This window comes from Penicillium manginii (genome assembly GCF_028828005.1).
Source record: "Penicillium manginii strain IBT 31320 chromosome Unknown utg000009l:1.0-3297300.0:1.0-3298630.0, whole genome shotgun sequence".
Taxonomy (NCBI): Eukaryota; Fungi; Ascomycota; class Eurotiomycetes; order Eurotiales; family Aspergillaceae; genus Penicillium; species Penicillium manginii.
The window spans coordinates 359,172-384,347 of record NW_026643110.1 but is presented as its reverse complement, the minus strand read 5'-3'; the positions used below and the strand labels follow the sequence as shown (position 1 = coordinate 384,347).

General features: G+C 47.3%; 8 protein-coding genes across 8 annotated transcripts; 6 read left to right on the top strand and 2 right to left on the bottom strand.

The window, feature by feature from the left end:
• Positions 1-310: 310 nt before the first annotated feature.
• On the bottom strand, positions 311-3,188 carry N7533_011908 (3-oxoacid CoA-transferase; the record flags this gene model as incomplete). Its single annotated transcript, XM_057108558.1, has 10 exons — positions 311-713; positions 1,098-1,228; positions 1,284-1,505; positions 1,556-1,673; positions 1,726-1,757; positions 1,808-1,887; positions 1,943-2,244; positions 2,295-2,481; positions 2,536-2,820; positions 2,915-3,188. 10 exons carry the CDS (start codon positions 3,186-3,188, stop codon positions 311-313), a joined length of 2,034 nt encoding a protein of 677 aa, XP_056953659.1.
• Positions 3,189-4,011: 823 nt separating this feature from the next.
• On the top strand, positions 4,012-5,637 carry N7533_011907 (L-lactate dehydrogenase (cytochrome); the record flags this gene model as incomplete). The annotated part of the gene is made up of 3 exons (XM_057108557.1): positions 4,012-4,120; positions 4,258-4,490; positions 4,561-5,637. The coding sequence occupies 3 exons, from the start codon at positions 4,012-4,014 to the stop codon at positions 5,635-5,637; spliced, it is 1,419 nt and encodes a 472-aa protein (XP_056953658.1).
• Positions 5,638-6,616: 979 nt separating this feature from the next.
• On the bottom strand, positions 6,617-9,222 carry N7533_011906 (uncharacterized protein; the record flags this gene model as incomplete). Its single annotated transcript, XM_057108556.1, has 5 exons — positions 6,617-6,712; positions 6,767-6,862; positions 6,923-7,258; positions 7,417-8,538; positions 8,608-9,222. 5 exons carry the CDS (start codon positions 9,220-9,222, stop codon positions 6,617-6,619), a joined length of 2,265 nt encoding a protein of 754 aa, XP_056953657.1.
• A 912-nt stretch (positions 9,223-10,134) lies between these two features.
• On the top strand, positions 10,135-11,708 carry N7533_011905 (putative MFS transporter; the record flags this gene model as incomplete). Its single annotated transcript, XM_057108555.1, has 4 exons — positions 10,135-10,538; positions 10,595-11,068; positions 11,118-11,259; positions 11,319-11,708. The coding sequence occupies 4 exons, from the start codon at positions 10,135-10,137 to the stop codon at positions 11,706-11,708; spliced, it is 1,410 nt and encodes a 469-aa protein (XP_056953656.1).
• A 2,075-nt stretch (positions 11,709-13,783) lies between these two features.
• On the top strand, positions 13,784-15,746 carry N7533_011904 (lipase family protein; the record flags this gene model as incomplete). Its single annotated transcript, XM_057108554.1, has 2 exons — positions 13,784-13,954; positions 14,013-15,746. 2 exons carry the CDS (start codon positions 13,784-13,786, stop codon positions 15,744-15,746), a joined length of 1,905 nt encoding a protein of 634 aa, XP_056953655.1.
• A 3,007-nt stretch (positions 15,747-18,753) lies between these two features.
• N7533_011903 (uncharacterized protein) lies at positions 18,754-20,254 on the top strand (the record flags this gene model as incomplete). Its single annotated transcript, XM_057108553.1, has 4 exons — positions 18,754-19,253; positions 19,310-19,524; positions 19,582-19,727; positions 19,784-20,254. The coding sequence occupies 4 exons, from the start codon at positions 18,754-18,756 to the stop codon at positions 20,252-20,254; spliced, it is 1,332 nt and encodes a 443-aa protein (XP_056953654.1).
• A 1,154-nt stretch (positions 20,255-21,408) lies between these two features.
• On the top strand, positions 21,409-22,128 carry N7533_011902 (uncharacterized protein; the record flags this gene model as incomplete). The annotated part of the gene is made up of 1 exon (XM_057108552.1): positions 21,409-22,128. One exon carries the CDS (start codon positions 21,409-21,411, stop codon positions 22,126-22,128), a length of 720 nt encoding a protein of 239 aa, XP_056953653.1.
• Positions 22,129-24,232: 2,104 nt separating this feature from the next.
• On the top strand, positions 24,233-24,799 carry N7533_011901 (uncharacterized protein; the record flags this gene model as incomplete). The annotated part of the gene is made up of 1 exon (XM_057108551.1): positions 24,233-24,799. The coding sequence occupies one exon, from the start codon at positions 24,233-24,235 to the stop codon at positions 24,797-24,799; it is 567 nt and encodes a 188-aa protein (XP_056953652.1).
• Positions 24,800-25,176: the final 377 nt, after the last annotated feature.

Here is a 25,176-nt window from a genome sequence, read left to right as displayed (position 1 = left end):
ATCTTCCCGCAGTGACTCACTCCCCAAATTGAACTCGGAATCTCACTTCGAATCTCTACAGATATCCCAAGTTTCCAAACCCACTGAGTTCATCGAAATTAAATACACTATGGCGCAGGTCACCTATACCTCAACCCACGATGCCTACGATGCCCGACCAAGGGACAACGATCCCCGCCCGGCCGCGGTGGATGACTACTTCAAAGCACATCTCCATGCAGCAAGCTACAACGATAGCTTAGAAGTAATCCGCAAGAATTCTCTGATCGCAGGCCTCCCTGACATAGCCTGTTCTCCATCGCAAGCCAAGCTACTCATGCTTCAGGCCCGTATGTGCAATGCAAAGCGCATCCTTGAAGTAGGCACACTGGGTGGCTACAGCGCCGCGTGGTTTGCGACCACTAGTCCCGAGACCAAAGTGACTACCATCGAGCTGGATAGTCATTTCGCTGAGGTAGCGAGGCAAAATCTGGAAAAGGCCGGATTGATCGAGAAGGTTGAAATCTTGCAAGGATTGGCAGTTGATGTTCTCCGGGAGATCGAGGAGCAGGTGCAGAGAGGCGAGAGGAAGGAATTTGACTTCGTGTTTATTGATGCGAATAAGCAGGATAATCTGGCCTATTTCAATGCTGCGATGGGTATTACTAGGGATAGGGCGGTTATTATCGTTGATAATGTTGTGAGAAATGGCAAGGTTTCGTCTGCCGAGGAAGCTGAGAAGGATGACCGCATCAAGGGAACAAGGGACTTGGTTGAGGCAATTGGGAAATTGGAGACCGTCGACGCAACAGCAATCCAGACAGTGGGAGAGAAGAATTATGATGGGTTTCTGCTTGCAATGAAGAAGTAGCCAAGTATGCTGTTCGCGTGCTATGTTGCATTTAGTGAGTCAAAGTAACCTTGGAACCTTTGAGAGAATGGGCTTGTCAGAATGGGCTTGTCTTCGAATCAAATAATTAAAAATATCCAAAAAATGCGAAATTTATTCTGCTTGATATGGGTGAAACTAGACCAATTCTCAAAGAGTTGCAAATAGATGAGGGAAATCTCTATACAATAATGTGCAAATACATTCAAGTCATCCTTTCCATCCTTACTCCATAATTTCCAACGAATCGGCAATGATGAACTTTGCGTCTGTCTTTTTCTGCACCTCTTCAACCTCTACACCCGGTGCCAGTTCTGTCAAGGTGAGTTCTCCAGTGCCTCGGTTCACTTGGAACACGCACTGTAAAACACTGTTAGTTCTGAGGTTCAAATTTCTCGCTACAGAGGGAACATACCAAATCTGTGATAATCGTGCTGACGACATTGGCTCCAGTTAACGGCAGGGTACACTTCTGTACAATCTTGGGTGACCCATCTTTAGCCACATGGCTTGTTGCAACCACAATCTTGGTCTGATCTGGGTTGGAGATGAGATCCATAGCGCCACCCATGCCCTTGAATACCTTTCCAGGGATCATGTAATTAGCCAAATCGCCGTTGGCGCTTACTTGCAGAGCCTGACAAAATGTTAGCTAAAGGATCTCGATGGGAGAATCGACTTTCTTACTCCGAGGATTGACACATCAACGTGGCCACCGCGAATCATGCCAAATGATTCAGTGCTATCAAATGTAGCGGCACCGGGGACCAGAGTCACCGTTTCTTTGCCTGCGTTGATAATATCCCTGCGATTTTGTGAGAAAGGTTATGTGTGCATGAAAGGTAAAGGTAACTTACGGATCGACTTCATCCTTGGTTGGATACGCTCCCTGATCAAGTCAGCTACTACACGTCACTTTTTTATTGGGTTGTAGCTTACCATGCCTAAGATTCCGTTCTCAGACTGAATCCAGACCTTAACATCCTTAGGTAGGAATGACGGGGCGAGAGTGGGAATTCCTGTTGGCAATGATTAGTGACCAGAAAGCAGTTAGCATGAATGGTTAATACTTACCAACACCAAGATTCACATAGAATCCTTGCTTCAGTTCCTTAGCTGCGCGACGACCAATTCGCTCTCTTTCAATTTGTGCCGCATTTTTGGTCGAAGCAGACTCGGCAGAATCCTCAGTCTCACGCAGCTTCATGATCTCAACATGCTTCTCATCCGTGGCTGGAACGATACGGTCCACAAAGATGCCGGGCAGGTCAACATCATTCGGGTCGATAGAGCCAACTGGAACGATGTTCTCTGCTTCCACAATGGTCAACGTGGCTGCCTTCGCCATGATCGGGCCAAAAGCCTTGGTAGTGTATCTAGTCGATGTAAGTCTTGTCCCCTGTCTGAGATCGCGGAACTCGCCTACCGGAAAACACAGTTTCCAGCTTCATCGGTCTTCCATGCCCGCAATATAGCCACGTCCCCAGTCAAAGCTGTCTCCATGAGATATGTCTTGCCGTTGAAGTCGCGGGTCTCTCGGGGCTTTCCGGATTCCAGGACCTTGCCGGATTCATCCATGCGAACAGGAATCTTCCCTTCTTGTATATATGTATCTGAAATTTCCGTCAGAGTTGGGAATATGCTGTGCTTGTCTCGATATCACTTACGAACACCGGTCGGAGTGAAGAATGCTGGAATTCCAGCGCCGCCTGCGCGCAGGCGTTCTGCCAAGGTGCCTTGGGGGCAAAGTTCAATGGCGATATTTCCCGATAAATACTTCTTCTCCAGTGCCTTGTTGTTCCCCAAGTATGAAAGGACCAGCCGATCTATTTGGCCATTGTGTGACAGGGTTGAGAGGCCTCCTTTGCCGGCGGCACCGGCGTTATTTGATACAGCAGTCAGAGAATGTAATTGATCAACGCCCCGGCGGTGCATAGCATTGATGAGGGTTTCTATAATTTAGAGCAATATTCAATTAGCATTCTGTCTCTAGAATATGCTCTCCACTATCTGAAGAATAGCATTGCTATCCGAGACCTGACGAACCTGCAACACCGCAAAGACCAAAACCCGAGCTGAGAATGGTGGATCCGCTTTGAATATCGCGCACCGCGGCATCTGCGTCGGGGAAAATCTTAGAGCCACCGCGCTCGATTTTGGGAGCAAGGGAAGGGCTCGCAGCGGCGGTAGAGTATTTGGATGTGAATGAGGGGACGCGCGAGATCGGACGCACGGCACGAAGTCCGATATAAAGTCGTGGCCGGCATGTCGCAAGGGCTTTGCGCGACAATGCTGTAGAGGTAATTCGGAGGGTCGCCATGGTGAAAATAATATATTGAGGGGGAAAACGCAAGCAAGCAAGAGCGAAAGTCGATGGTAATTAAAGAATTCAAAAGGCCGAGGAGGAAGCCGGCTCGGAGCTACTTCTGGATACCGGGTGACGTCAGCGAGGAAGTGGAGGAAGGAGAGTGTAAGGCAGTGAGGCAGTAATTGAAGGGTAGAAAAGCAGCAGGAATGGTTTTGATGATTTAAGCCTGAGACGCAGCCTTTTAATTCATGAATGTTATTAGTTTTTCCCATTATTATTCTCATGATTCTGATCATTGCTTTAGTTCCTACAGTTCCGAGGGGAATGATATAATCACGTGACATATGGGTGACTCAGCGAATTTCTAATCGCATGATCAATGATTATCAGTCAGGCAATAAGGCAGTAAATAAACAAGGCAGAAACATATTTCTGCCTGAATACGATGGAGCCTCGGTTCAACCTTAATGATGAGGGGAGATACTCGCATATCGAAAATGGTATACACGAGTATACTATCTACTGCAGATCTTCTATTACTTTATCCTGCTTACCCTAGGGCCTAGGGTACCCTCGGGTACTTTAACGATTAAAACTACACTATCGCCAGTAACTTAGGAATACTTGGAATGTCACTGGCTGCGGGTTTCCCGAATCGGCCGAGAGCCCCAGCTTTGCGATTTCTCCCCCGGACTCCTTTAGCCCGAGCTTCCTAACGTCACCATCTTCATTTATTGCCTTTTTTTTCTTCTTTTTTTCTTCTTTTTCCCCCTCTTCTCTCACATATTCCTCTCCCATTCCTCTTATCCCTGTCACTTTACTCACCCCACACAACATGAGTCAAGGGAAACTCACCGGCGCAGCAGTCGCCGAGCACAACTCCAAGGATTCCTGCTGGGTCATCGTCCATGGCAAGGCCTACGATGTCACCGAATTCCTTCCTGGTATGCTTGCAAAATTTCTCACGATCTTCTTGTGACATTGCTAATCATAACCAGAACACCCTGGCGGCCAGAAGATCATTCTCAAGTACGCCGGCAAAGATGCGACCGAGGCATACGAACCAATTCACCCCCCCCAGACACCCTCGACAAATTCCTCGACCCCTCCAAACACCTCGGTCAGGTCGACATGACCACCGTCGAGCAAGAAGAGAAAGAATTTGACCCCGAGGAAGAGGGCCGCCTGGAGCGTGCTAGCCGCATGCCCCCTCTGGCCGCTTGCTACAACCTGATGGACTTTGAGGCCGTTGCCCGTCAAGTCATGAAGAAGACCGCCTGGGCCTACTACTCCAGTGGTGCCGATGATGAAATTGTACGCGCAACTCCATCTCCCCACATCCCCATCTGCGTTACGTGGCTATATACTGACCGTTTATCTTCAGACGATGCGAGAGAACCACGCCGCCTTCCACAAGATCTGGTTCCGCCCACGAATCCTCGTCGACGTCGAGCACGTCGACATGTCAACAACAATGCTAGGAACGAAATGCGATATCCCCTTCTACGTCACAGCCACGGCTCTAGGCAAATTAGGCCATGCCGAGGGCGAAGTTGTCCTCACCCGCGCCGCACGCCGCCACAACGTCGTCCAGATGATCCCCACACTAGCCTCGTGCTCCTTCGATGAAATCGTTGACGCCAAGGAAGGTGACCAGGTCCAATGGCTACAACTATACGTGAACAAGGACCGCGCAATCACAAAGAAGATCGTCGAGCACGCCGAGAAGCGCGGGTGCAAGGGTCTCTTCATCACCGTTGATGCGCCGCAACTCGGCCGTCGCGAGAAGGACATGCGTTCCAAGTTCTCTGAAGCCGGCTCCGACGTTCAATCCGGCGACGGCTCCGTCGATCGATCCCAGGGTGCAGCCCGTGCTATCTCTTCCTTCATCGACCCCGCTCTCTCCTGGAAGGATATTCCTTGGTTCAAGTCCATCACTCGCATGCCGATTATCCTGAAGGGTGTTCAGTGCGTCGAGGATGTACTCCGCGCCGTCGAGGTTGGCGTGGATGGCGTCGTCCTCTCCAATCACGGCGGCCGTCAACTCGAGACCGCACCTTCCGGAATCGAAGTCCTGGCCGAAGTCATGCCAGCTCTCCGCGAGCGCGGATGGGACAAGCGCATCGAAGTCTTTGTTGATGGTGGCGTGCGCCGCGCAACTGATATCATCAAGGCCCTGTGTCTAGGCGCCAAGGGCGTAGGTATTGGCCGACCATTCTTGTATGCCATGTCCGCGTACGGATTAGAGGGTGTCGACCGCGCGATGCAATTGTTGAAGGACGAGATGGAGATGAATATGCGTCTCATTGGCGCGACGCGAGTTGAGGATTTGAATCCTAGTTTGCTCGATACCCGTGCCCTGCTCGCTGGACACGCTGGCGTGATTCCATCCGATACTCTGGGCCTTCGTGCCTACGATCCACTGGAGGCGCCTCGTTTCAACGAGAAGTCTAAATTGTAAAAAGAAGATGCTAGGCGTGGCTGTTGCGTTTTTGTTGAATATTTTATACTATGTTGGGCTCGACTGCCAGTGCGTTTTGGATATGTCGCACCTTGGAAGTCGGAATCCCGCTATATATACATCCATATACCCAATCAATCAACCTTTGAAGGATCATGATGTCAGAGCGGAAACTTCATTTGGGAATGCCATTGAAGAACCTTACGCCATTCAAGCTTTTTATGACTCGGAATATTGGAGCACTTCACTAGGTAGCAGTACTAGTAGCCTTGAGTATATAGATAGGGTCACGGTTGCTTCCAAGGTTATACCTGGGTAGTTACTAGTACTAACTAACTAGTGCAAGAATGGTTTTCTAAGACCTGAGTCAGCGGCTTGCTTATAAATCACTATATCCGCTCTTATTCTCCATTCTCGCTCTTGTGGCGCAGTTGGTAGCGCGCCAGACTTCTAATAATGTTAATCTGGTGGCCCTGGGTTCGAGCCCCAGCTGGAGCTTTTTTGCCGATTATGTGTTCGGATTTTTTGATATTGGAACTATTGTCAATAAGCCAAGGTGGTGTAGTGGTAGCACGCGTAGCCGCACACCCAAGTGGTGCCTTTTCGAAGGAGCGAACTCCACTGGCAGTCGACCCCTGGCCTTGGTTCTTTTTATTTTCCCTTTTTTTCCCCCTTCGTTCTGTATATTTTCAATACTGGATTGTCAATTCCAACTTGAACCCCCTTCGTCGCCGAGGTAACAGCTATACTAGCACTAGCAGTAGGTAGTAGTAGATTCGGACTTTAAAGCCCTTCAAACCTCAGTACCAATGGCCAACTTGAAATTAGTAGTAGTACATAGGTAGATACTTTTACTGGATAGTAAAATACTAGTAGTAGTATGGTACTAGTAGGTAAACAGCTTGAATTGATTACTTCTCTCCCCCTGTACTAGTAGTAAATTATAGTCCCATTAATATAAATTATATAGCAGTAGCTATCATATACTTGAAGGTAAGGTCCCAAAAAGGTTGTCATCCCAAGGCTCTGTGCCACCATAATCCAGATTGTCAAACCAGCCACCCAGATCTAGCGGCTGTAAAAGATCAGAAAATGGGTCGTATAGAATGGAGCCCGTTGCATCACGTACCGTGAAATCACTCAGGTCCGCAGAAAAGAGTGAAGGAAGATCGAAGTCATTCGATGTTCCTGACGCTGGGGTCGTGCTTGCAGGCAGTACTGGCGTCTGAAAAGTCAAGTCAGTCAGAGGCTGCATGGGCAAAGCTTTCATCCAACAAGGACTCACCTGGCCAGCCTGGCGGTCGGCAATGATTAGAGCATCTGCATATGAGACACCGTTCAGTAACGTCCGACCAACTCTAACTGCTCTTTTCGACGATGCTTCAACATTGGACATTGGATCCTCTCCCTTAATGCGCGACTTGACGGATGCTAGGATAAGGGTCAAGAAAAAGTACGGCTTGCAACCTTTGCCACTAGGGCCAATGCGTCGTCCGAAATCATTCAAGGTTCGATCGACGGCTTGCAGCATGACGCCTTGCTGAGACTGCACCATACTCATCAAGACACTGGAATTTACCCCTTCCATGGTCGGCCCAAGCGACTGGCTCATTTCTTGCGCCTGGAGTGAGAGTTCGACGCAAACTGTTATCGCGGCGTGAAATATCTCATCTCGGAACATCCCACTTCCCAGTTGAGTAATATGTGGATATTGTATGCTATCAGGGAAGGAGGAAGTTCCATTTGAGACAACATGTCCAAAGAAGCTTCCAAGCAAACCTTTCGAGAATATGAACATTTGGGAAGACGCGCCACACTGAGCGAGAACGGGCGATGCAGAGCGAGGAGAAATTTCCGCATCATGAATAGATGTAGAGACTGGGCAAACCGATGTCGTGCCGCTTTTATTGGGTCGATGTCTGGAGCGTGATCGTCAAACAAAGAAGAAGCATGTTTTGTTGACCGGAGAAGCTCTTCTCCCATGCGTAGGGCGTCGTCGTAGGACAGGTTAAATTTGAGGGTATTGATTTTGCGGGCGATCCGATATCGCAAGGGTAATGTTTTCACCAGTATTGTCTGGTAGAAGTTCTGACTAGTGTTTGTCAAGGTAGACTCACTGGGGCTGTGTTCCATCTTCTCGAACATGTCATTATCATCCCAGTTTGACGGCGCGTCGCAATCACACTCATCTAGATCAACAGATGGCGGCACACCGCGATCGAGGGATATTTTCAGATCAAGCTCCACAATCGTCATCCAAAGCCTCCGGCGAAGTTCGGCCCAAAATGGCGACATGGCTTTGCGAAAACGAGAGGGATCCCGGTTGAGCCCCATTGTCATGGCGGATCGGATCAATGATCCAGAAGAAGCCCAGGCAACATCTCCGTCTCCGGCGACACCGAGGCGAGCTACCAGCAATAGGCATTGAGTCTGAATCATCTTGAAGTCAATACTCGGACTGACAAATGTGCAAGAGATGTATGATTGCACGGCCATGATCCACTTCATTGCTGGCTTCTGGTAAGAATCTCGGTCATCTTGCTCTGCAGATGGTGTATAGAAGCAGCTCCCTGCTGCCATTACAGCGAGTAGTTGAGCGATGAATGCGGACTCGGATTTCTGGCCAGCCGCCCAGTAGTCGGTATATTGCTTCAAGAATGTGGGAATGTGTAAGATGCGAAATGTGGTCTCAAAGGTGTCCAAATATAACCGTAAAAGGTGGTCGGCCACTTGTTGTGGAGGAACCATCTCTTCCAATTTGAAGGCTTGCTCGCGAAAAGCGCTCTGGTGGTCCTTGCTTTCTTGGGACCACATTTCACATTTGAACTTTTTCATGTCGGTGTATTCGGGATCCTTGCAGTGGTTGCGGCCACGTCGTAGGAAAGTCCCAATGTCTTGAAACTAGTCTTGGTTAGTATGTATTTCTTTTTGAAATTATGTCTATCCAAATATATGAGGACGGAGGCTCACAAAAGATACAGTTGTCGTATAATGGCTTCGGCCAAAGTACCGTGTCTTGCCTCTTTTGCCTCGGAAACTGGCATCAGGCAAGAAGCGCACTCTATCATCAACACCCAAGGCATCTGAGTTATTCTGCGAGGTAGTGATTTCGGAGTATACATCGGAGATCGACTCTTCGGGAGTTTGTAGGACATTCGATTTCCAGATACTTTTTTCTAGCATTCTCATGCGATTTCGAAGTTCTTGAAGCTCGTTAGATTTACTTCCTTTCTGGCTACTCTTGGAAACGCGACTAGAGCTTGATTTTGGCCCCAGTTTGGCGTCAAAAACAAACATGCCCCCTGAATTTTGGGACTGGTCATCGTAGCCATTAGGCAGACGTGCGCGCGATAGAGGCGGCGACATGCGGTGCGAAGACTCCGAGGTAGTCACTGGTTGCGGACCAACGAACACACAGCAGTCGGCAGTCTTTGAGCGAATGCATTGGCCACATGGCAGTGACCGATCGCATTTGAGCTTACGTCGTCGACATTCAGTGCATGAGAGTGGGGGCCGGCGGCGTCGTTGCACCATTCTCGCGGGGTCACCGCTCTCTTCGTGATGAAAGTCGTGATGGTCGGCCATACTGGTTCATTTAAAAAGTTGGGAGAGAGAATCCGGGAGAAGTTGTTTGTGTGATTCCAGAGCTGAAATGATCTGAAATGTGCATCTGTTGGGGGGCGAGGAGTAAAGCACTAAGAGTTGATGCTGCTGACGTGAAAAATGACACGGAGTCCACTTCCGGGCGTTTATAGCTCTGATTGAGTCTGAAAATTTCCAGAACAACAGGGAGATCAGCGGAGGAAAGATATATCGAAGGTTAAAGTGACGAAGAAGAGATAAGAGGGAGCGGGCAGGAGGTAGAAGTAAAAAGTATAGTTTGAAGAGTCGATCTCCGGAGTTAACGAGAAAGCGGCGTATCGGATATTTCCTCATCCGGTAATATTGCCAAGCCCCGAGGATTCTGGAGGCAGGTGATCTGATAACGAGGGAAGGAGCGAGGGAGCCCTCAGGAGAGTACAATGAGATAAGCTTATTTCTATTTTTATCTCTATATACCTTTATTTTCATTCAGTTCAAATTCTCTTCATTAAAGTTGGACATCGTGAGTGGAGGGACTAGTGCGAACCCCGAATTAACCGATATGAGCGAGTTTGCCGAAATCCCCGACTAACCTCCATATTTATTCAAGTATATTTAACTCGGTGCGAAGTCCGCAAGGTGAATATTCATTGATTTCAAAAGTTTCTCCTTTCTTATTTTCCTCTCTCTCATCATCCCGAGCCAGTGCATCACTTCTTCGTTTCTCAAGTCGACACCAAAATAATTTGAGAGCGCAGCAATTCGCTTTTTTCGCATTCCACGTCTGCCTGGCGTTGGCTCCACAGTGACCTGGCAAGGTTGTTAAACCCGCCCGTTCGGACTTAGTTACTGGATCGCACCCGCCTAAGCTTTCCCTTCATCGCTCTTCCGACCCAACTCTTTCATCAATCAATCATGTCGGAAGTATCGCAATCGCCATCCGGCGGTGGGCGCTTTATCACCAACGCCCTCGAGGAGCTGGGCCTCCTCGCTATGTGGCAATCGTCGCGCGACGTCAAGCTTCTATGTGCTCAGCGATTCGTGCGCCTATTCGCCTACGGAGGCTCAACTTTAGTCCTTGCTTCGTATCTGTCGGCCATCGGTATCGCAGATGATAAAATTGGTCTTTTCATGACCCTCACCTTGGTTGGGGATGTCGCTATCAGCTTTCTTCTCACTCTCTTCGCTGACTCCATGGGCCGCAAAGCTGTCTTGGCCCTGGGTTCCATTATGATGGCCTGCAGTGGCATCGTATTTGCGCTCTTTGGAAATTATTGGATTCTCCTAGCTGCTGCCGTATTCGGAGTCATCAGTCCCAGGTATGTTTTTACCCCTCATTTCCAACTTTCCTCACAAATCATTAACCTATATCTAGTGGCAATGAAATTGGCCCTTTCCGTGCTGTGGAAGAATCTACTCTCGCGCATCTTACGCCGAAAGAGAACCTCAGTGACGTCTTCACATGGTATTCCTTGGTCGGCACGGCTGGTACAGCTCTCGGACAGCTTGTGTGTGGTTGGACGATCAGCTCTCTCCAGTCATTACATGGTTGGGCATTCATTCCATCGTGCCGCATTATATTCTTCGTCTACGCGGGTGTTGGCACGGTCAAATTGATTCTCACCCTGGCCCTGAGCAGAAAGGTGGAAGCTGAGGAAGAGCAGACCGAGCCACAGCAGCAAGGCGAGACACAACCCTTGCTGGCGGACTCGAACGCTTCGCAGGAGCAAGCAGCACCGAAGTCCAGGAAATCTACATTCGCGTCTCTCGATAAGGATTTGTGGTCGCTCATGATCAGTTTGTTCATATTGTTCGGACTTGATGCATTCGCATCCGGACTGGCCTCGCTGTGAGTGGTATAACATGTCCGCAAACCTTCAAGTTACTAACCTTTCCAGGTCCTGGATGACATATTTTTTCCGTCGCAAGTTTGACCTTCCCGAAGGTGAACTTGGTACTATTTTCTTCTTCACTAGTATCATCGCCGCGGCCTCCATGCTGGTCGCATCCTCGATTGCCAAGCGTATTGGTAACATCAAGGTTCGTGACACCGAATTTTAGCACATTTATTTTTTATCATCAGCTAACCAATATAATAGACGATGGTTTTCACACATCTTCCATCCGCCATTTGCTTGTCACTTATCTCTGTGCCAAATAACCTACCATTGGCCTTGACATTCCTTGTGCTCAGGGCTTGCTCGCAGAGTATGGATGTGGCCCCGCGCTCGGCATTCCTCGCAGCAGCCTTGCCATCTGATAAACGCACAGCAATTATGGGCGCAGTGAATGTTGTCAAGACAACTACCCAGAGTCTTGGGCCGCTTCTGACTGGAATCTTGGCCCGTAAAAATATGTTCGGTGTCTCATTTATTATCGCGGGTTGCTTGAAGGTCATCTACGACCTCGGTATGCTCTTTACTTTTGCTGGCAAAGAGGCCGAAAAGAGGAAGCAAGCTACCCAGGAAAATGACGAGGAGAGCCGATGAGCTCTTTAGTATGTTTTCAGGCCTGCTTTGGGACAAGGGAGGTGCCCATCATTGTGTCTGATCTTTATAAATTTACCCTTAAAAGTGATAACATTATAGCAAATGAGAAAATAATCTCTTGAAAAAATTGATTACCATGTCTAAGCTTAATTATTACTAGTATCTCGTGAATTTCCCCCGGAGCCCTGTTCCATGATTTAAAAAAGTCTACCTGAATATGCAACTACAAATTACCTAAAGTGCAACTACTCTTTCGTATTCTATAGCCTTCGAAGTCTAACTTGAAGTCTGCATCAAACTCCCCATAGGTTAATTTCGAAACTGTACTATTCCAAGGAAGCTATTCTAACTTAGTAGCACACCCTTGTAACAAGGTGAATTCTCAGTATATCTATAGTTTGAAACACCCCGGATTCACGAGATTTACTTATTTGAAGCAGCCATCTCCGGGACTCGGACTGTCTAATGTGAGATGTCTCCAGCATAGCGGGTGGCAAAGCCGTTGCGGTATAAGTGGTAAGTTCGACAATAGCCGGTCGGTCCTTGGAGCTCCAAAGCAATAATTTTATTCTTGTCCTCCGGGTTGGTTCTTGACGTATGAACGGGGCTTCTTTCTCCATGTTTGTATCTGAACCAAATCAGCAATATGAACGTGAAGAATGACAACCAAGAATATCGGAGAGAGAAGAAAGTCTGTGAAACACTTACTTAACTCTGAAGCTTTTGACCTCTCCAAAAGTCCGATCAAAATATTTAAATGAGCATGTATCCGAATCAACGCTATGTACGGCTTGTACGCTTTGCCCAGGCTTCCAAGGTTGACTAACCTTCTCCACTGCTCCTCGGGGCTCAAAAAATCTGCCATAGTGGATCCAATCGGTATATATCATAACCTTCCAAGGTTTACATTCAATGCGGCTTTCCAACCTTTGGAAGCTCTTTTCAACTGCAGGCGTTCCGTCAGCGCGAGAATGATATCGGATGTGGTCGGACCACTTGAACGCCTAAGTTATCTCCTTCAATAGAATAACTGAATCTGTTCTTTGTATCTGGGCTTCTTGGACCCAGGACCCGGACTCATTACTAGTAGATGACGGCAAACTGGGTCACAATGATCGGACCATCCTGACGACTCGGGGTATAGTACTGGTACTGGTAGAGTATAGGGTAATGATAGGGTCTTCTGATAGCATAAGATCCTAGTAGTAGAAATATAAAAGAAGCTCTGGAAGTTTCAAGCTTGACATTTATGATAAGCTTGGAATCGGAACTAGCCCATAATGTTACTAGAGAGACGAGACGAACCAACTTGAACCCATAGAACAATGGTTTGGAAATGTTTCTCAAGAAAAGAATCCCGAAACTATGTCTCGGGACTTCTGAGATTGGTTTTTGATATTCTTGATAGGCCGACAAAGAGGTGATCCCCGTAAACCCCACTATATAAACCTGGGGAATTAACTAGAATTTAAGAATTCCCCCCGATATCCAGATTCATGCTTGGGTGAAACATGCTCTAGTCTGTTTCCTGTGTTTGGCTTTTGTACATGATGATAGTATTCAGACATCTCTAGAACGCCCAAATGGGACCCGGCTGGATAGATTTCCACAGATAAATCTAGGCAGATGATGCATGTAATTGTTTTAAATGGATACTACTCGAACCGCCCTTATCATAACAATGGTTTTCATTCCGGGCTAGTTATCTGAATAGTTTCAGACCAAGACCTCTAATTCCAGTGGGGCATCGTGGCCTGACGCATGCCTCATTTTCATAAGTCTGGAAAACTACCAGAAATCCATTGGTTGTATTCTCATCTAATTAATTCAATCTCTTATAGTCCTTTGATAGCTAGTTACTTGTACTATGTACTTGTACCCGTTGTATAACTATGATGCCCACTAGTCCTAATCGGGAACTATGTATTACATAATCCAGCGATTCTCCGCATTTCAGCTCCCCCTCGCCTCACCTTGGAGCTTCTCTCCGTCTCCCACCTCTTTGCATCTTTTTACAACGCTACAAACCCATCAGCCCGTTATCACATACCACCATCGAGAACGCCGGAATCACCATGGCTCGTGTAGGCCCTGGTGGCCCCCGGTCATGGCGTTCGCGGAACACATTCCTATCATTCCTCACACTTTTAGCCTTCTCCACTAGCTTTGGTTTCGCGGACCAAACTCCCACGCCTCCGCAGATCGCCCTGGCGGATCCACATTATCCCACGACTAGCCACGAGTTTGTATGCTGCCCAGGAGCCTCATGAATGCCCGAGAGGAGAATATGCTAATAATATCCAGTCTCTTCGTCATGTATTCCATAAATCCATAGATCAACAACGCGATCGGTTCGATCGGCTAGATGTGGGCCCAGATACCCATCTTCAGCGCATATCCGATGACGGCACTGAGCTAGACCTTGAAATCGAACCTGCGCCCTTGGTTGCGCTCTCCAGTCCGCTCATAATCCAGAGACTTGCAGATCGACGAAAAATAGTGATCGAGAACCACCGGAAGGCTGCACATTCGGGATCACCCGCGGTCCTATCAGCCGAAGCGTGGAATATGGATACCTTACCAGGCCCGAACATCACGGACAAAAACACAATCTTGACTTTTGCACGGATGACGGCCAATGACTATATCAAAGTTCCAGGATCAGAAGGGTGGCAGAATATCCGTGGCAAATTCAACTATTCATCGAGCTTTGGTTGGAAAGGGGATGCCTTAAGAGGTCACGTATACAGCGATAAAACCAACGATACAGTGGTGATTTCCTTGAAAGGAACCTCGCCGGCCCTTTTTGATGGTTCGGGTACCACTACTAAAGATAAAGAGAACGATAATTTGTTCTTCAGCTGCTGTTGTGGGCAAGGAGGATCAATCCTCTGGCGAGAGGTTTGCGATTGCCAAACAGCCACCTATTCAGCCAATTTGACCTGCATTATTGATGCTATGTCTGACGAAAATCGATATTACGCCGCTGCAATTAATCTTTACTATAATGTCACCGAGATTTACCCCGATGCTAATGTTTGGCTCACTGGTCATTCATTAGGTGGTGCTATGACCAGCCTCCTGGGCTTGACATTTGGTCTCCCAGTTGTCACATTCGAGGCGGTACCTGAAGCATTGCCCGCTGCTCGACTGGGCTTACCCAGTCCGCCAGGTTATGACCCTCGACTACCACAGTCACGGAAATACACAGGCGCTTTCCATTTCGGCCACACAGCTGATCCTGTATACATGGGCAGTTGCAACGGCATTAATTCCTTTTGTACATGGGGTGGTTATGCATTAGAGACTGCCTGTCACACTGGTCAACTATGTACCTATGATACGGTAGCGGACAAAGGTTGGGGAGTGAGCCTGACTAGGCATAGCATCATGCCTGTGATTGCCGATGTTCTCGAGGCATATGATAGTGTGCCACCTTGTGCGGCGGAAGAGGAGTGTGTTGATTGCTTATTGTGGAAGTTCTTCCAGAGTAACGGTTCGGAGAGCACTACTACTTCCATGACAACTTCGACTACCAAGACGACATCTACCACCACAAGTAGAACGTCCACTTGCAAGACCCCCGGTTGGTGGGGCTGTCTCGACGAAACAACAGCTACGACTATCACCGCGACAGCAACGACCTCATCGCCTACAGCCCCGAGAGCGACAACTGCTACAACAACCTCTACGCAAATGTCTAGCACTTCGAGCTCAACTCCATCCAGCTCGTACTGCGAAACTCCTGGACTCTTCTGGGGATGCTGGGATGAGCCGACTTCGACGACACCGATCACGTCAATATCGTCTACCTCTCCAACAGCAACGCTCATCACTCCGGCTCCCACCGAGCCACCTGGTGTTCCGATTTCATCCCCGTCGAAGTCAATCTGTGAGAGACCTGGAATTTTCTGGGGATGTTGGGATGAACCAACTCCTACGACCTCAGTTACCTCCACATCCGTTCCATCCCCGACTTCACATTTTTCCAAGCCAAAGTGTAAAATACCTGGGATATTCTGGGGATGCTGGGATTAAACTTCTAAGGTTGATATTCAACACGTGTTGTTTCAGAGTCTATCCGGAAATGGTTCACCTAGACACTCGAGGCTCCAGGCTCACTCTCTGGTATCCTACTAAATCAGCGTCAACGAAATAATGACCAGCACGACAAATTTTTGTGACTTTTACTCTTGGGGGATCTGTATTTATGGGCATTAAATGCTAAGTAATTTGGAGTTTGAAGGCTAGATTTTGGATGGAGTGCAATTTTGGGATCTTTTTGTTTCTTTTAATTTTTTTCGGGAGAATGATTATTGACAATATCAGCTTGAACCTTGGAGTTCTTCCGGGAGCATATAATTTGAACAAGTTCCAACCTTTAACTTTTTTTTCTAGATAAATTGAGATCCTAGAGTTCTTGATGGGAGGTACTTCGCTAGTTTCCAACTAGAGAGCTGGAAATGAATGAAACTTCAAGTTGGATTGCGAGTGGGTGAATTCAATGATATAATATACTGATACGGAGTACCAGTCTCACCCTTCCTTTTTCTCAAACACTACTAGTTGCTCGGGTACACACGAAAATCGGTCTCGTTTGATCCGAATGGCTCCTTTCTCCGCGCTTAGAATGAAGTGACGACTTACAGAAACAAGGAAAAGCTTCACAATGATATTTGCGAAGTTCTTACCGAGGCATTTCCTGGGCCCCATTCCGTATCCAAGCCAGCTATAGCGCGCCTGTCCGATAGTAATCTTATCCCATCTTTCTGGTTGGAACTCGTATCCCGTACTGCCCCATATGGGAGACGATTTGTTGAGCCTGATGATGTCAATGAGGACATTTGTCCCGGAAGGAATTAGATATCCATCAATTCGCTTTTCGATTGCCGTAGCTTCGGCAAAGGTAAACCCTAGAATGAACTCTTGTTAACTTGCGAGATCCTCGGAAATAAAGATACCCATTGACGCACAAATTGGTGGGTTACTTCGCAATATCTCGAGGTACATTTTGTGCAGAAAGGTATCTTCACGTCGGGCATATTCATCTGTTTCATCTTTCAAATTTGAGATGATTTTCACTTCTTCATAGAGCTTGTCTCCTGCTGTTGGACATTTGCCAGTGTTGATTAAAGCGTACGCGAACTGAGCTGAAGTCACGTCTATGTTGGTGAAAAGGATTTCATCGAGCGTCTGGAGGTACTATTGTCCAATTAGTACAATATGGAGCCCCAAGACGATAGATTTGTATTCTCCATACCATCTCCAGAGTCAATTCACCCGTTTCAACAATGGTGAACATACGGGATGCACGGCACGAGGTATCGTTCTGCTCAAGTTAGGAGATCAATATCATCCAGGAAATGGTGGGACTGACTGCTCTAGCTGTGGTGACGATGTCCAAATTAAAATCCTTCCATCTTTTTTCATATTCGGCTAAGATCCTATTCGCTGCCGTCGGGAGTAGATGGTAGTATGGCATGTTCTCCCACGTGCCGAAGAATGTGTGATGTGTAACGTGATCATGTAGTTCATTAAGTTTCCATAAAATATTAAAGCGCTAATATAGTTAGCGACACAGAAAGGAACTAAAATTGCTGGGTTTTCTAGCTCTTACTTCTTCGGTCAACATAGTTCCGTATAAACACATCGCAATCATCCGAAATGGCAATTGTCTACAAATAGCGACACTATCCGCGACGAATTTTGTTTCTTCAACCTGTTGCGAGAAAGAGCTCGTTGGTACTGTTTCTGCCCAGGAATCTAGAACTATATTGAATTCATGGATCATAGATGCGGCCTCTGTCGCCGAAAAGAATTTTTCAAGATGGTAGCGCGTCTGATGCCAACGCTGGCCATTTTGGGATCCGGGACATTGCCCTAGACTCCTATCAAAGTAGGACCCAATGCTTTGAACAATCTGTTTAGTATGAACTTTAGAAGCAAACATTCAGTGGAGGCCGAAAAGTTCAAGTTTCATAAGCAGTGAGACTCACGCTTTCCGTCGTCTTTGAAAAAGTCACGCATTTGAGCTGGGGTATGTAGAACCAGCTCGAATCTCGATTTATTTCGGACAAGATATGGTTCTTCTCCGCACATATTGCTTCCTGATTGAGATAGCTCTTTCCTACCATGAATTAGTTACAATGCTCAATTTTGCAGTCAGGCCTTGTTACCCGTGCGTAAATCGCGTATAGCGAGTATCACCAGGCAAAACCTTCATTTCTCTTCCATCGCAATGAGAAAAATATAATGACTTGGGTCTTCTTCTGAATATTATTGTTGATAATAGTAGAATTGCAAGGGAGCCAAGAATCAACTGCCAGGCGGAAGCAAAGAGGATAGACTTGACGATAAACATTGTCACAGACGGGCCATCGAGACCGAGCTCATTATTATTCTTCATGATGTATGAGGCGTGCGGGAATGTGAAAATTGTGGAGCAGAAATTTTCAAAATACTTCGACCGGGAAAAGGGTACCGCCCATATAGCCTCGCAAGCGACTGAATCTAGGTCAGATTGTATTCAAAAAAGTACTTTTCAGTTCCAATTTGATATTTGCTTCGCGGTCATGCCCTCCTGCATCCAAAGTTTTCAAGTTCTATTACCGGACGGGATTGCCGAGGGATACGATGATGGATATCCCATAAATGGATATGTGAGCCTGGGTTCACCAGACGTGGACTTTTATTCCCCACCTGGGCATTAATGTGAGATATACAGCTAGAATGAGCAGCGCTACCGGACATTTAACTTTCGGCCGGGAACTTTTGTAAATCAAGGTTGTCCACGCTGACTGTGAATCCGATCTCGGCACAGGAGGGAATTGTGCCGCGAGCCTCGTGCCCAGGTCTCGGGAAAATATCTTCCTAATATTAACCAACTCGTAGTAGAAGACCTTCGATCGTTCGGGTAGTTTACAATTCTCGGTATTATATGATATGCATAGAACAGCAGGTATAAAGGGTGGCCTGAAAGGATCTCACTCAACCATCGGCAAGATAATCCTCTGTGTCTCATTCAAGGCGCGCATATTGTTTCAAAATGGATCCAAACTCTAAACCTGTTCGTGAGCTTGAGCTGCTGCGTGATTTGGTTGTGTCATCTATTGATGTCGTCAAGGCGACAATCACTGAGCATCAGGATCCTCCGCTTACTCTTGATGCAATTGAGGAACATCCAATCTATCAGAGAGAGGATCAGGATGTTTCCTACGCATTGAAGACTATTGGATCTGCTGGACAGATGCTACGTGCTCTCTGCGAGCCGCATATCTACCTCAACGACTTCACATACGGATACCATGATCAGACCTCTCTTCTCGTTGCCTGTCAAGCCAATATACCGAACCATCTTGAAAAAGGGCCTCTTAGCATAAACGAGTTGGCCAAGCTGACCAAGCTGAACGGTGGAGTTTTAGCCCGTTTTCTTCGGAACTTGTGCAATTCACATATCTTTCGGGAGATTGAAGCAAACAAATTCGCGAACAACAGTCTTTCAGTCAGATACAAGTCTGAAACATGGAAAGCTATTGTGGGACACTGGTAAGAAAGCGTTCTCGATACCTTGATTCTCGTTATGCCGCTGACTTCTACCATAGTGTCGATGGCTGCCGTCCAGCCTCGTGTAAGGTCTGGGATGCTATGACTAATCCGGAGTACAAATATTCTACGGAAACAACCAAGTCGCCGTTTAATATTGCCTACGATACATCGCTTGGCTATTTTGAGTACACGAAAGCTGTGCGGCCTGATATGGCCGACAGGACTCAAAGGGCCATGGGGGGCAAGGCCTTCAATATTGAAGAATACCTAAGTCGCAAGTCTTTAATGGCACAATTGTGAGATATAAATGCTTACTTATCTTGATTAGTCTATCCGTGGTCCCAGCATAAGAACGCACATATCGTGGATGTTGGTGGCGCCATCGGAGCGGCCACTCTACCCATCCTGCGGGCATTTCCAAGTCTAAGTTTGACCGTACAGGACCAACCTGCATCTAAGCCGCTTTTTGAAAAGGTATCTTGGAATTTAAGATTTTGGATTATCTGCGTCATAATTGCTGATTATCTCAGTATCTCACGGGAAACTTTTCGGATGTGGTTGATGTATCAAACGCACGCTTTGTCTCTCTGGACTTCTTCAAAGAGTCTCCAGTCGAAGGAGCCGAGATTTACTTCTTGAGGCATGTCATCCACGACTGGCCTGATGATGAAGCAATTCGAATTCTGAAGGGTTGTGCTTCTGCTATGATGAAAGGAAGTAAGTTACTGATCTGCGAGCACATGGTATGTCCCACGTACCACACGGCTGCGGGCACAGAGTCGGGAAAAATCAGTCAAGTGGCCCCTGATCCACTTCTACCGAATTGGGGCGATGCACCTACTAGCCGTCTAGATTTGCAAGTTTACACGTTCCTCAATGCCAAACAGCGTACCCGTGTTGAGTACGAGCTTCTCGCGGAACAGGCGGGGCTGGAGCTTGTACAAGTGTGGCGCAATCTCGGCGACCTCTCGATCGTTGAGTGTCAATTGCGGAGAGAATAGTGATGATTTCGGACTAGTTAGTTGTTACACCGGAATTTAGAAATAAACCGGAGGCTGAGACCGTTGATGTCAATGCCGTTTAGTTATTTTAATATCATTTTATTTACTGATCGGAGACCACGTACCGGCACAATGTGTAAACTGGACTCGCAACTACCCACCATGTAAGCAAACGGCAATTATTCGATTTCGATAATCATTGAGACCGAACAAGGTAGTGAAGAAACATCCCGAAACAGCAAGTCAACGGGTGATGTCTGGGCCAAGTTGACAGGCGCCCCATAAAGCCTATCAGACTTGTTCATCGATTTTAAGTTATCCGAGAGGAAAGTTCCTCGCCTCCACTGGCAGGGCTTTGCAATCCAAGATACCATACTCGGAGCACATCGACAAGTCGAAGCGCTTGTGAATACCGTCTACCCAGTCAGCAGGCCTTGCAGACCCCGGGCGGGATACATTAGCGGTGAGGATTGAAGCATCAAAAAGCTTCACTTGAGCCAGGCTACTTAGTATTGTTTTGTGTCACCTTGGTCGATATCGTTTCCCCGAATACTGTGTTGCTATTGTCAGAGCGGCGTACCCGAACTTACCTCGTGGCAACCTTTATGTCTAGACGATCATTACACGCGAGGAGCTAAGAAGGGGCGAAATCGGGCTCGCAAGATCCTCTATCTCCCGACTCGGATGAGCTCGGCTATTCCGATGCATGCGCATTATTTCCCGGACGATGCAGTAGATCGGTTTCGGGGCATTCGAAAGCCCTGGAGCTGGGAGAGTATGCTTCTCGACGTTGGACGATTGTGTACCTACTGTAGGTATATAATGAACATGATTCCCTTTTCATTCAAATAATAGTGACTCGATTCGGAATTTTCCATTTGTATTAGGCTATCACTACTAGCGACGTTCCTTTTTCATGTTAGCCCCTCATGACGGATCTTCTTTTTCCAACCTTCGAAATTCGGCTAAAATGCCAGAGAAAGCCTCAGTACGCAGCCTTTTTAGCTGATCTTGCTCGTGCTGCCTCCGATGGAATTGAAGCCTTATGTACATTCCGTGCAATTCTATATGACATCCCGAATGAAGAAAAACGCGGATCATTCTTGGCATTCGATGCCCATGTTGGCGATACTGGCTGTCATCTCCGAGCCGGCATGCTCTTTGAAGCATATCTTCTACACAGGAGACTATCGATACATCCCTTGACCGGTGAAGCCCTGCAACCGGTTTGGATAGACGAGACAATTCGCCGTCTTGAAAGAACTCTCACAAAAGCCCAACATGTGTGCCTCGCGTTGACCCGAGATGGTGCACGGCCGCAGACACTAGGATTTGGCGGCAAAGATCTTGTCATTACGAAGGGACTTGAAGCACTTGAATGGGAGGAGATCTCACTTTCTAAGGGACCATCATGTCTCTATGAGAACAACCAGAAGTTTCTTCGCCGGGAATTCGAATGCCTTTCCTTTGCAGATAGCAGCCCATTGTCGCCAGCTACTCCAGATCTCAGTCGACCAACCACGCCTTCGTCTGCCGAGTCAGAATTCGGTTCCCCTTTCAAAACGGAATGGGATCTGTATGACAACAGAGTCTTGTTGCGCTTGATTATCTACTGCTTCGTTCTGTCAAAATACAAGACCTTCTCAAGCATGAACAATACAGTCGCAGCTCGCCTCTGTCCAGAAGCCGTCGCCGAACAGGGCTATACCTTGATGAAAGAGTTTTGGGATTACAAGAATACCGATTACAAAAAGGCACGACTAGACAGGGTCGGCCAAGAACTTCGCGTGCTACAAGTGTGGATATCCGATCTGAGCTGCGCATGGTTACACTCCATCGCCATGCGATGCGACCTGAAAGAAATGGGAAAGTAAGCTTATTTTTCCCTGTGTCATCATCTCATTGAGTAACCGGAGGCTTCATATTTGATTTTGAATCTGACCGCCGATACTACAGCCTTATAACGTGTTCCACAACCGAACGGGCCGGACAACCGAACGGGCCACCCCACCCCATTACGACGATATATATTGAATATAACTCAACCACCATATAATATATTGCAAAAACTAGGCGTTATTCACAACTGGGCACCTATTCCGCTTGTGCCCTGGCTCCCTGCAATTGCCACAGCGCTGTATAGGTCTCTCAATCGTCGTCCTGGTTGCGCGGCGTGGCGCCGGGGGTATTGCCAATTGGTGCTCATATTCAATTTGTACACGCAATTGCAGGTCCTCTGCTGTAATTCCACCTTCGTAGGGTAATTGCCTATTTGGTAAAGCTTTTTTTCTTTGCTTACGTCCATTTTCGGCCATTACACGCTCATATGTTGTCTTTAACATAACCATCTCATGTGCAAGTAATTGTGCACCTCTGGTAGTCTGCTCCAATTGTCGATATATGTCATTATCAGGGGTTATATCCCTATAGACTAGTAATCGCTTGATTGAGGATGCCTGCCGTTGAAAATTGATAGCTTTGGATGGTGTATGAGGTATGAATTCACGACTGCTATCACTACCATGTGATGGTGGTGGTGTAGGCGATGGGGGATGAATATCAAGTTTTGATAGTACTGTCTCTGGCGAATATGGAATAATGCCCGCTGCCATAAAACTGCTAGCAATTATAGAGGTTTTGTATGTTGCTGCGCGTGCTTTAGGGTATAGACTAAGAAAGTCAGGCTTATCAATATGTGTAGAGCCCACACGTGCAAGATCTTGTACTGCCTGACCATAGAAGTGCTTCAATACACTAAAACAACCTACATCTAGTGGTTGTAATAGATGCGATGAATGAGATGGCATACAAATTGGCACAATATTGTTCTTCATGCAGATAGTGTCAAATTGAGGGGTGACATGACTCCCATGGCCATCCATAACCAAGGCAGACCAGGCACCATGTTGACGCTTTTTGACGTATGGAATGAAGGAATTTTCGAGCCACGAAATGCCAATTTCATCAGTTGTCCATCCATTAGCACTGATCTCAAAGCGCCAGTCATTCGGGACAGTACTACACCACGCTGCCATCAATACCTTCGCTTTAAAGATAATAGTCGGAGGGAGAACACCATCCAGATGGACACACTCAATTGCAGTAACCCACTCTCGGTTACCCGGTTGTAGGAGTTTGCGCTTCCCCTGCCACTCTCGACTGGTAATAACCTTTGAGGTGCTAGTAATCCCCATTGCAAATCCAGTCTCATCGAAATTGTAGATATCTTCGTTAAGAATACCATATTGAGCAATAGTATTGCAATATTGATTAAACCATTCACGAATAAGCTTCGGATCCTCACATAATGCACGCTGTGCAGCGTAGCGACGTGAAAAACGTGTTTTAAGCTTATCGCGACGTTTGACAAAGTTCTGTACCCAGTTTATACCGATTGTAAGAGAGGGGGTAGTTGAACGTTGAGCGAGTAGTAAATTGGCCATTTCTCCTGCAAGAGCAAAGGTAGGGGCCTTGCCACGTGCATCTAGATCCAATATCCAATTCTCTAACGAATCCTCTTCAATTGCATCCAATTTTGTGCAATTTGCGCGAAGGGTTTGGCGATAATGTCTTCCCTTGAAACGCGCTTGCAATGTTGCACGAGGTACCTCAAAAACGCGCGCAGCTTCATTCAGAGAAGCTACTTTTTCATTTCTTAGCGCCTGTATAGCAAGTTCAATCCTGCCTTCTTGCTCAATTCGTTTTTGAGTTTTTGCAGTACGAATTGGTGGCATGGTGGTGGTTTGAAAAAGAGAGCTGCAACACGCGACGCGTTTTTTAGGTGGGGTGGCCCGTTCGGTTGTCCGGCCCGTTCGGTTGTGGAACACGTTAGCGGAGACGGCCCGGAAGTCAAGCACCGGGCTTACGGTCGCACCTTGTTATCCAGGCTATCTCCTCCTCCGAAGGGAATGGGCTCATGGCGAAAATCAAATCCTTCTCATCGACCGCTATTTCTGCTCCCAGGGGTGGCATTTCAACATGTTCGTTGCCCATGTGGGATTACAGCGAGACGGGCAACCGTTGGATGCAGACCTACATTGCCCAGTCGAATGGTATATCCAGCCTATAACGCTCGCCAAGCTGGCATCAACTGAGTGGAGCTTATACCCTCTCCCGGTCGGCATGGGAAATAGTATATCTGGGGGGTCCGATCATTATAGGGCGCGTCTGCTATCCAAAGAGCGAGCAGGATATCACACGTGCGAAGCCGATGGGTGTGACGAAAACAATCGACATGTTCTTGATTTCAAGGAAGCCGATCATGACAGACTAGCGCTTGCATTTTTCGGATCGCATAAGAGTTATCCTTTTCAGATAGAGACTAGCGATGAGATGGAGTATGTCGGGTTGTTTATGGATATTCTTTGTCCCGGGATGCGCAAACAATGGGAGGTGGTTTCAAATGAGCTGGGGAAGCGAGGTGGTGGAAAAGAGAACCAAGATACCTTTGGTTGGCAACATGTCTTCATCGAAGCCCCAAAGAATGTGGCCGGAAAATTGAAAGAATGGATAGAAGCTGGGAACTTGTTACCTTTATCTGTTTAGATGGATGTCTATTTGACAGAAGCCCTGGAGGAAACCTTAATAAAACGGCGATTATTCGAATATAAGAGAGATCGGTGTTTTGAAACCAATCAGCCCTACCTAGGTATAGCCCGTTGCCAATGACAGGAAATTTCGAAAATGCACTCCACTCAACTATCCAATCAAAAGACACACTAGCTCTGAACAGAACCAGCGATGAACCGAGCAGGCCAAGAGAAGGCCAAGATACCAAGAGAAACAAGCAAGTTACTAGCATCGACCCGCTCACGGCCGGCATTATAGTGGCGTTTTTTGGAAATCTGCGGCCCGCCAGCGTTCCAAGCACACTAGTATAAGCTCATCTTGGCAATCTAAATTTCTTGGGTCTTGAGTTGGGC